The 12,039-nt window shown below is 41.4% G+C and overlaps 1 protein-coding gene across 13 annotated transcripts in view; it reads right to left on the minus strand.

Annotated features, from left to right (window-relative positions):
- The window catches only part of phf14 (PHD finger protein 14), a 303,155-nt gene extending 291,456 nt beyond the window's left edge, over window positions 1-11,699 (minus strand). For 10 of the 13 annotated variants that reach the window (XR_006311668.2, XR_015757178.1, XR_015757177.1 and 7 more), the window contains exon 1: window positions 11,570-11,698. Coding sequence is in view for 8 of the 13 variants with exons in the window: in XM_043689858.2 (XP_043545793.2) it covers window positions 11,570-11,612 (43 nt within the window). In the remaining 5 variants the exon portion in view is untranslated. Of the gene's footprint in view, window positions 1-11,569 lie in introns of all 13 variants that reach the window. The other 3 variants (XM_043689855.2, XM_043689857.2, XM_087987121.1) reach the window with 1 other exon arrangement.
- Window positions 11,700-12,039: the final 340 nt, after the last annotated feature.

The raw sequence follows: 12,039 nt of genomic DNA on the forward strand, positions 1-12,039 counted from the left end.
AGGATTTGATAGAGACATATAAGATGATCAGAGGATTAGATAGGGTAGACAGTGAAAGACTCTTTCCTAGGGTGGTGACGTCAACTTGTACGAGGGGGCGTAACTACAAATTGAGGGGTGATAGATTTAAGACAGATGTCAGAGGCAAGTTCTTTATGCAGAGAGTGGTAAGGGCGTGGAATGCCCTACCTGCTAAGGTAGTCAACTCAGCCACATTAGGGAGATTTAAACAATCCTTAGATAAGCGCATGGTTGATTTTGGGATAGTGTAGGGGAACGAGCTGAGAATAGTTCACAGGTCGGCGCAACATCGAGGGCCGAAGGGCCTGTTCTGTGCTGTATTGTTCTATGTTCTATATACAAGAGGAACATAGGTAAAATAAAATAACCTAAACAATCTACTTACAATACAAATTCAAAGATTTTATACATTTGGTGGAAGCATAATCCCATTAGTCCCAGTATACTCCTTTATAAATGGAAAAGAAACAGCATTTGTAGACTCAAAACATGCTAATTAGAGTCCTTACTGATTTTTTTGTTATTTTTGGTTTATTATTTTATCAATTTTGATTTGAAGCTGTGATAACTTTTGGACTGTTTCTAATAGCTGGTGTTAAAACAAAAACAGATCAAACAAACTTCTGGTTTATTCATAAGGTCAAATTTGGAAGTTGATTGCTAGTTGGTTTCTGACCAAAGTTCTGCAGATACTTTATCACCAGGGAAAAGCATCAAGTTTAATAGAGAGTAAAAGTTAGCCATTATTAAGATCAGTATCTGGGAACTGGTTGCAGCCAGTCTGGAAAAGACCTTATACTCGAGCACCTGGCAAATTTGGAATGGTAACTGGGACAATTTGTCTGTCAGAGAAAGGCTAGAGTTAGAAAACATAGTCCAAAACACAGTTCTATGTAAAAAAAAGTCTTGAATGCAAAGACAATACATACAATGCCGGTTTCACATGTAATCCCATTTAAATCATGTGTTGTAAACGTTAGTCCTCCAGTCTTCTAAATTTGCTAGTATGTACATTATTGCAACTGCCAAAGGCACACACAACTATTTCATCAACTATTTAAACGAAATATTCAATGTCAGAACATTTCTGTTATCCACTACTGAATGTCAGATAAGCAGTCCGATAATTAGCACGAGTGAAGGAATCAAGGAAGGTGTGAAGTAGTAGACCTGGATGTCACTAGCATACATACAAAAGACACCAGAATACTCTGTTCCAGAGTACAGTCAACTCTTGTAGGCGAGGGTTATCTGAATGATCCTTGTGACTGCAAGTGAGGCAGGTGTGGAAACTGAGAAGGTACAAGAGGAGAAGCCTTAGCCTTTCCAAGTATCCAAAAGTTCTAGATTATTGCAGCTTATATGGAAAAAAGGCAAGGTCTGAAGGTTGGATAAACAAACTGATTGCAGCATTGCCACGCAGGGAGCTTTTCAAGGGGGAGTAATAGAATAGTGTTGTTTGTTCTCAGGGACCAATTTATCAATAGGACAGATACAGTTCACTGTAGTCAAGAATGAGTCCAGAAGTTGCATGCCCAACACTATTTGAGTCTGCTCTGTCATTCAGTATAATCATAACTAATCCTGCAACTCAGTACCTTGTTCCCACTTTGTCCGCATACCCTCTGATCCCATTAGCTCTAAGAACTGTTTCCAATTCCAGTTTGAAAATATTCAATGTTTCAATATTCAATTCCACAGGTTCACCACTCCCTGGGTGAAGAAATTTCTCCTCATCTTAGTCTTAAACAGCCTACCCACATCCTTAAACTGTGATCCTGGGATGGAAATTGGGAACATCCTTAATGAGTTTACCATGTCTCATTCTGTTAGAAATTTATAGTTTCAAGAGATTCTTTCCCTCGTTCTTGTAAAATCCAATAATGAGTATTGTCTTAGCCAATTCAGTCTCACTTCATAAATCGGTCATATCACCCCAAGATTCAGTCTGAGAAATCTTCATTGCACTCCTCCATAGTCAGTACATCTTTCCTCTGATAAGGAGACTGCACATAGTACTCTAGGTATGGTCTCACCAAGTCCCCTTGTAATTGCATTAAGAGCTTACAATGGAAGGGGAAGGTTGCAATTATCAAGGTCTATTTGGATACCACTGACATAGATGGAACTAGGAAAGTGGTCCACATAAGGGATTATGAGCAGGTAGGGATTAAAATAAAAAGTAGAACAAAAATAACCTACAAATTATTACTTATGCCATGAACAACTTGACAAAGGGTAATTAGAGTCGAATGAGTGGATCAATGAGTTGTGTTCGAAAAAAGGGTTTCGCTTACTGGAGCAAATGCCCATGACTGGGTAAAATGAAAATTAAGATTGTACCATTGGAACAAACATCTGAACTATGCATTGATTGGTGCTCTGGCAAAATGTAAAACTAGGCTGATAGAGGGAGCTGTCAAATAAATAATAAGGGCAAAGGATCCTCTGAAAAGAGATGTGGTAAAAGTAAGAGAAAGGCAAGGCAATAAAGTAACAATAATATGGATAATGGTAACCAAAGTGTGGAAAGAAGGGACTGAGCATATAAACGTAAGAGTGTAGTAGCAGATAAAGCAGAGTATACAAGAGTCACAAACTAAATATGCTGTGGCATTTGTAACAAAACAAATGAATTCACAGCACAAATCAAATCAATGTGGACGACCTGACAGCCTTTTCACTGACATGGGTGCAAATGTACGGCCGGAATCTAAATATTTAAGGTTGTATAACATTACAGAAGAACAGAAAGCCAAAAACAGATGGCATTGAGCTCTGTTAATTGATATATATAAGTGCAATAATGTTTGATAATGTTCGAAATATAACATTTGCTCAGAAAACAAGTGTGTGAATGACCTTGGGTCAAATAAAAAAGTAACAGCAATGGTCGGAAGCAGTTTGCTCCCAGCAGAGAGGGCCAATTCTCTCACTTTCACATGCCTAAACAACATAACGGGATATAAAATGAAGCAGAGCAAGATAGCGGACAAAGACACATTCCTCCCTGATACACTCAGTGCTTTCTACGCTCGGTTGGAGCAGAATGCAAGCGGCGCAGTGTCACCTATTCCAACAGTCCCGGTTGCACCTGTTCCTAGTCACCACTGCAGACGCCAGATCAGTTTCTGAGAATCAACACAAAGAAAGCAATGGACCTGGACAGAATCCCCAACCAAGCACTTAGATCCTATATGGACAAGCTGCCAGAGGTATTCACTAACATCTTCACTCCCTCCCTCCTACAAACTTAAGTGCCCACCTGCTTGAGGACCACCATCATCCCAGTACTGAAGATTACTACCCAGTGGCTCTGACCTCCATAATCCTGAAGTGCTTTGAAAGACTGGTCATATCACACATCAACTCTACCCTCCCAGCCTTTCTCGATCTCCTGCAATTTGCCTACTGATGTCACAGGTTCACAGCCGATGCGATTTCCCAAGCCCTGCACACATCCTTGGGAGAAAGTGAGAACTGCAGATGCTGGAGAGTCAGAGTTAAAAAGTGTGGTGCTGGAAAAGCACAGGAGGTCAGGCAGCATCCGAAGAGCAAGACAGTTGACATTTCGGGCATAAGCCTTTCATCATAACCCCTCATCCCTGGAACATCTGGACAACAAGGACACCTACAACAGACTCTTGCTCATCGACTACAGGTTAGCCTTCAACACCATTATCCCCTCTAGACTGATCTCAAAACTCCGTGACCTAGGTCCTGCAACCGATCCTCAACTTCCTGATCCATAGACCACAATCAGTGAAGATAGACAACTGCACCTCCTCCACGATAACCCTCAACACCGAACACCGAAGCCACTCCCCAAGAATGCATTCTCAGCCCCCTCTTGTACGCCTTGTACACCCATGACTGTGTAGTTAAATTCCAAATGAACACCATCAACAAGTCTGCTGATGACACCACTGGGGTAAGACAGATATCAAACAATGATCAGTCAGAATACAGAAACGAGACAGCGGGCTTGGTGTCATGGTGCAATGATAACAACCTCTGTCTCACGTCAGGAAAAATTAAGAACTGATCACTGACTTCAGAAAGAAGGGAGGAGAACACGCCCCATCTACATCAACAGAGCGGAGGTTGAAGGGGTCGACAGCATCAAGTTTCTGAGAGTGATTATAACAGACAACCTGTCCTGGATTTCCAAACATAGATGTGATGGTCAAGAAGGCACAACAATGCCTCTTCTTCCTCAGGTGGCTCAGGAAATTTGGCATGTCCATAAGGACCCACACCAACTGAATGCATAAAGGCCTGGTTAGGCAATTGTCCTGCCCAGGACCGCAAGAAACTACAGAAGGTTTATGTCCACAGCCCAGACCATCACGGAAGCCAACCTTCCATCAATGGACTCCATTTACACTTCTCGTTGCCACAGAAAGGCTGTCAATATCAAAGAACCACCCGACCCAGTAATTCTCTCCTATAACCTCTTCCATCAGTCAGAAGATACAGAAGCTTGACCGGGAAAGCAAATCTTAGCAGGACTTATACACTTCATGGTAAAGTCCTTGGGAGTGCTGCTGAACAGAGAGACCTTGGAGTGCAAGTTCATAGCTCCTTGAAAGTGGAGTCACAGGTAGGTAGGATAGTGAAGAAGGCGTTTAGTATGCTTTTCTTTATTGGTCAGAGTATTGAGTACAGGAGTCGGGAGGTCATATTGCAGCTGTACAGGACATTGGTTAGGCCACTGTTGGAATATTCCGTGCAATTCTGGTATCCTTCCCATCAGAAAGATGTTGTGAAACTTGAAAGGGTTCAGAAAAGATTTAGAGGATGTTGCCAGGGTTGGAAGATTTGAGCCATAGGGAGAGGATGATCAGGCTAGGGCTATTTTCCCTGGAGCTTCGGAGGTTGAGGAGTGACCTTATAGAGGTTTATAAAATCATGAGGGGCGTGGATAGGATAAAAGTGACAAAGTCTTTTCCCTGGGGTGGGGGAGTCCAGAACTAGAGGGCATCGCAGGGTGAGAGGGGAAAAATATAAAAGAGACTCAAGGGGCAACTTTTTCACACAGAGGGTGGTACGCGTATGGAATCAGCTGCCAGAGGAAGTGGTGGAGGCTGGTACAATTGCAACATTTAAAAGGTATTTGGATGGGTATATGAATAGGAAGGGTTTGGAGGGATATGGGCTGGGTGCTGGCAGGTGGGACTACATTGGGTTGGGATATATGGTCGGCATGGACGAGTTGGACCGAAGGGTCTGTTTCCCTGCTGTACATCTCTATGACTCTATGACCCTAAGTGTACCAACGGGTTCAAGAACAGCTTCTTCCCTGCCATTATTAGACTGATGAATGGACTCTCCAACTTCAAACAATGGTGATCTTGCTTTGTGCATCTCCTGTACAATGTAACTAGTATGCCTCACCCTATCCAAGTACGCTATGATCTGTATGTCTGTGTTTATTATGATCTGCCTGTACGGCTCACAAACAAAGCTTTTCAATATACTAAGATACATGTGACAATAAATCAAATCAAAACAATTTATACTCATAGTAGATCCCTTTTTCTCTTTCAACACCATTTACAATCTCTGTCTTTTGCACCGAGCCACTAGACTATTTGTTCCCTTTGCTCCAGTCAAAAGTATTAAAGTCCAGAAAGAGAAATCTTTACAAATGTGTTAAGAATTAAATAGAAATTAAACATGAATAACATAGAATTGATTTGGAACCTGGATGTAAAAAAGGTGATCTTGGTCCCGAACAGGCAGCAGAGGAAAGTGGCTGAGCAGAGGCTGATAGCTAAGTTCGGTACCCATAGGGAGGGCCTCAACCGGGACCTTGGGTTCATGTCACATTACAGGTGATCACCATTGCACTATACACACACACACATATTCCTACACACACACACACACTCTACATGCACACAGACACAGATACACACAGACGCGCACACAGACACCCTCACACACCCTTATAGACACACAGACTCCCACACAAGCACCCCCTCACAGACTTAAGACACTCTGCACTCACTACACACACACTTTCTCACACTCAACCCCCACCCCAGACAGACACACACACAGACAGACAAAGACCCACATGCACACATATATATTGTGTGTGGTGAATTTTTTTGGAACTTTCAGAGTTACACTGCACTTTGCTCAAAAACCACATAGATTCATGTCGAACTCTGAGCTCAAAAACTGCATGAATTTATGTAAAACTCTGTTATTTCACTTTTTAGATTGGAATCAATCTAAACATCAGGTCATAGACAGAGAACACAGGGGGCTAACACCTTCAACATATTGTCTATCTATCACCATTGTTAACAGCTAACCCGAGAATGCAACTTTAAAAAAAGGGTTTTGTGATTTACACATGAAAGAAATGAAACTATCACTGTATTCTAACAGATGAAAGGCTTAACAGACAATCAATTCTTCAATGTATAATTTCAGTTACATCACACTGCAAATTTTTGCTCTAAATTCTGTGTTACGATCGAGCCCTCCACAATCACCTGATGAAGGAGCGTCGCTCCGAAAGCTAGTGTGCTTCCAATTAAACCTGTTGGACTATAACCTGGTGTTGTGTGATTTTTAACTTTGTACACCCCAGTCTAACACCGGCATCTCCAAATCAAGTATATGGGAGGTTCACTGCAGTATTTATAGATGACATGCTTACATTGTTAAGTCGTAGTTGTGGGTATGTTGATTTGCAGACGTTTTGTCCCTGTCTAGGTGACATCTTCATGCTTTGGAGCCTCCTGTGAAGCAGCGCTGTACTGTATCTTCTGGAATTTATTTGGTTCAGTTTTTGCTGCTTCCAGCTGCTTGTGGTGGCGGCAGTGGCTGACCCCATTAACAAGGACATTGACATAGATCCAATTTAACAGCCATTACAATTAACAACCGGAACCAGCAACTGGAAGCAGCAGAAACTGAACCAAATAAATTTCAGAAGACACAGTGCAGCAATGCTGCACTAGAGACTCCTAAGCACTGAAAATGTCACCTAGACAGGGGACAAACATCTGCAAATCAATTTCCCAGTTCAGTGAACATATCCACAACCACGACAAATGGCACCCGAGGTACAAATCTTTGCACAAACCTTGAATACTGTTAAGTTTATGATAAACACATTAAGGAAATTAGTTTAGCTCTGATTTCAGATTCAAAGTTTCAGTCTGGATAAACACAAATCACTTCAGAAGGAAACAGTTTTTCTCCGAGCAGAAGAACAGAGTTTTGTTTTAGTACAGTTCAGGGGAAAAAAAAACAACGCAATAGAATTGGTTTCTCAACTCCGGAGTTTCTAAGACAGGACAGCGGTGATAGAAATCATCAAACTGTTTTGAATTTAAAAGTTCCATCAGAATTATAAAAGGCTTGTAGGAGTAGACCCAGAAGAAATCATAAAACAAATTATTAGTAGTTCAATTGTATAAAACTGGAAAGCATAAATTAAGTACAGAATTAAGAGGCTGAGATAATAATGACAGCAGTCTGGAATTAAATAACTGTAAAAAGATCATGTTGGGAATCAGTGTGTGACACTGTTTTGCTGCTTGTTTTCAGTATAACGTAGTATATATGTAGACAGCTTTTTGTTTGTTTTTATTTTCTCATGTAATAAACATATGTTGTGTTGTTAAAGAAGTTTTGTTTGCATCTTTCAGTGACCAATCACTGCGGTGAACAAATGCAGAAACTAAACATATCAACTATCAATTCAGGTTTTATTCAGAGATCTGGCTTATCCAATATTACTATCAGCTGGAATCATAACCAGGTGTGAGCAGTCACACCCAGCTGAACAACACTGAAGAAGGCTTGCAAGACAATGACGTGGCGAACAGTGTAAATGGCTGCAGAAAGGTTGAGAGGATGAAGAGGGAAAATTTAACAATGTCACAATCATGTGGGATGTCATTTGTGAATTTGATATAAACTGAGCGTGTGCTATAGCTAAACAGAAACTTGATTTGAAGGGATTAAAATATGACATTTTGGGAAAAATGGAAATGTATTTTGAAGGCAATATGTTTAAAGACTTTGGAGAAAATAGGAGGTTGGAGATAGAACAGTAGTTAACAAGTGCAATAGAGGCAAATCTTTCCTGAGGAAGCGTGATGGCTGAAGATTTAAAGGCAAGAAGGGCAACTGGAGAGAAATGACTATTTACAATGGTGGATAAAATGAGGGCCATCATGAGAAGTAGGTTATCGGCAGTTGGAATAGGACCAAGAAAATCTGAAGGGGGAGGTGATAACGAGATGAACTCAGAAGGTATGAGGGAAGACACAAAAAAAACTTCCAAAAAACGTTACTTCAAGTTTCGAGCCAGGGAAAGAGAGTTGGTCACGTGATCACTTGTAAAGGAGAGTCGCAGCATATGCAGTTGAAAGAATTCCATGAACTCCTCGCACTTGCAAAGAGGGCATGTAAGGGACAGGATTTTAAGAAATTTATCCACATTAAAATTATCCATCATTCATTATCCTGTCAATTTAGCATGACAGACGGGTCTAAAATATATCGAATGCAACGGAGATCTTCTCATTGTACTGCCTAACTTGTGCATTGCAATCTAAAAACACAAAACGATGGCAATGAACTAATCACACAGCTTGCTGCTGCTAAATGTATTGACGTATATTGCAACATTACTTATGAATAAAATTGATCTAAAATAAGTCTCATTCTGAAGAACAAAATTTAGACTTAAATCAGCTATAGAGTCATAGAAACGTACAGCATGGAAATAGATCCTTTGGTTCAACTCATCCAAGCGGACCAGAAATCCCAATCTAATCTAGTCCTATTTGCCAGCACTTGTCGCATTTCCCTCTAATTCCTTCCTATTCATATACCTATCCAGATGCCTTTTAAATGTTGTAATTGTACCAACTTCCACCACTTACTCTGGCAGCTCTATCCATATACGCACCACCCTTTGCGTGAAAAAGTTGCCCCTTAGATTCCTTTTAAATCTTTCCCTCTCACCTTAAACCGATATCATCTAATTCTGCATTCTTTTCAAGTGGACTCATTATCTCCAAAACATTATTATATCTTCCTGAAATCTGAGATACAATGCTTTAAAACTGAGCATATAGGTTTACTCAAGGATAAACTCTTGAATTAAATCTTTCAATATGTTCATATCTCATCGTGAAGATAAATCAAGCCAAGTACAATACTGTATCATTAGTGATTGACAGTTTTATCCATTTGTTTAAGCTGGAATTTTCATACATCACTGCCATTTCAAGGCAGAAATGTGCAATTAATTAACATCCATCATACAACTGAGGACATTCCCAATTAAGCTCACAAACTTGATGCCCCAGTTACACACACAATTATTGATTAGTCATTACCAACATTTTATGTAAAAAAACTTTGCATAACAGAAAAAAATCCAGTTGCTGAAAGTCTGAAATAAAAATCAAAAGTGGGTGAAATACTGAAGTCATGCAGCATAATTACGGACCGAAAGATAAGGTTGAGTTGCAGGTTACTAAGCTTATTCAATTCGCGATTTTGAGTGTTGAACAGAACCTAATCAACAAATGTTAGTACCCTGAGCGCAAGAACATTCCAAACCCATCCAATTAACTCTTCCCAACCAATCCATTAAAACACATACATCATAAAATGCACAAAACAAGGCTGCAAAATATTGACAATGCATTTGTTGTGTATCTTCAATGTATTGAAGAAATATTACAATACACTAAGCTTTAGTGAAACAAAGACGATTGATGAGGGCAGAGCGGTAGATGTGATGTATATGAACTTCAGTAAGGCATTCAACAAGGTTCCCCATGGGAGACTGGTTAGCAAGGTTAGTTCTCATGGAATACAGGGATAACTAGCCATTTGGATAGAGCTGACTTAAATGTTGAACACAGAGGGTGGTGGTGGAGGGTTGTTTTTCAGACTGGAGGCCTGTGACCAGTGGAGTGTCATAAGGATTGGTGCTGGGTCCACAACTTTTTTTATTATTTATACAAATGATTTGGATATGAACATAGGAGATATAATTAGTAAGTTTGCAGACGACACCAAAATTGGAGGTGTAGTGGACAGCAAAGAAGGTTACCTCAGATTGTAATGGGATCTTAATCAGATGGGCCAATGGACTGAGAAGTGGCAGATAGAGTTTAAATCAGATAAGTGCGAGGTGCTGCATTTTTGGGAAAGCAAATCTTTTCAGGACTTAAATGCTTAATGGTAAGGTCCTAGGGAGTGTTGCTGAACAAAGAGAGATTGGAGTGCAAGTTCATAGCTCCTTGAAAGTAGAGTCGCAGGTAGACAGGATAATGAAGAAAGCATTTGATATGCTTTCCTTTATTGGCCAGAGAATTGAGTCTAGGAGTTGGGAACTCATATTGCAGCTGTACAAGACATTGGTTAGGCCACTTTTGGAATACTGCATACAATTCTTGTCTTCTTCCTATCGGAAGGATGTTGTGAAACTTGAAACGGTTCAGAAAAGATTACAAGGATGTTGCCAGGGTCAGGTGATTTGTGTATAGGGTGAGGCTGGGGCTGTTTTCCCTGGAGTGTCAGAGGCTGAGGGGTGACCTCATAGTAGTTTATAAAAGCATGAGGAGCATGGATAGGGTAAATAGACAAGGTCTTTTCCCTGGGGTGGTAGAGTCCAGAACTAGAGGGCATAGGTTTAGGGTGAAAGGGGGAAGATATAAAAGAGACTCAAGGGGCAACTTTTTCACACAGAGGGTGGTACGAGAATGGAATGAGCTGCCAGAGGAAGTGGCGGAGGCTGGTACAATTGCAACATTTAAAAGGCATCTGGATGGGTATCTGAATAGGAAGGATTTGCAGGGATATGGGCCGGGTGCTGGCAGGTGGGACTAGATTGGGTTGGGATATCTGGTCGGCATGGACAGGTTGGACCAAAGGATCTGTTTCAATGCTGTACATCTCTATGATTATGACTTTATGATCTGCAATCCACTCACAGGGTAATAGAAATAGCTTTAAAAAGAGTCACGTATATGTTCAGAAAACCCAAAGAAATGCATCTTTTCAAGTTATCAACACAAGCAGAATGGGTCAACCGATCTATTGTATGACTGTACGACAGGGAGTTGCACAATTTTCGCAACTTATGGTTCATTTTGCTGGCGCCCTTAGTCCCATAACCCTACAACTGGTCGAACGTTAACTCTGTTACTCTTTTCCAAAACGTTGCGGGAGCTGCTGCACATTGCCTGCCCTTTTGTCTGCTGTCTATGTTTCTTACTTGCTACCTGATGAAAGCAACTGACTCGAAATCATAACAAGCGCCTGATAAAGCAGCCGAAGGAGCTGTGTATAATTTTCCACGCCGCCAGCAGTGACAAGAGGAGCCCGGTCTATCCGTGAAAACTCAAGCTCAGCACCTACAGGCCTAGCCTGGCCTAGGGCCCACACAATGCTTGCCCTTTAATGATCTCCACACAGACCATCATGCCGGGATTTACTTCTACAGGACTGCCAGGCGCCCAGGATCGCGGCTGTTTTTGTTGTTTTATTTACTCACACATGCTCTTCACCGCCATATCACTTTCCTCCTTCCCGGACATAACGGCTGCGTCTCGAGCTCAGGCTCGCGACGATCACCAGCGTTCCGACGTCAAGACGTGCACCGGGGAGATGGGCGTCGCGCATGCTCGGGCTGACTGTCTATCTCAGCAGTCATGTGGAGGAGCTAATGTTGGACTGGGTTGCATGCCATTTCTGAGGAAGGGCTTATGGCCGAATCGTTGATTCTCCTGCTCCTCGGATGCTGCCTGACCTGCTGTGCTTTTCCAGCACCGCGTTCTCGACTCTGAGCTCCAGTATCTGCAATCCTCACTTTCTCCAAGTTTAAAAATCACACAACTTTAGGTATAATCCAACAGGTTTATTTGGAAGCATTAGCTTTTGGAGCACTGCTCTTTCATCAGGTAGTTGTGGAGCAGGACCACAGACAGAGGATTTATAGCAGAAGAGAAGAAATTTGATGTCTGT

Source organism: Chiloscyllium plagiosum, unplaced genomic scaffold, assembly GCF_037043375.1.
Source record: "Chiloscyllium plagiosum isolate Xiang-an unplaced genomic scaffold, Cpla_swu_hap1 HiC_scaffold_5, whole genome shotgun sequence".
NCBI lineage: Eukaryota > Metazoa > Chordata > Chondrichthyes > Orectolobiformes > Hemiscylliidae > Chiloscyllium > Chiloscyllium plagiosum.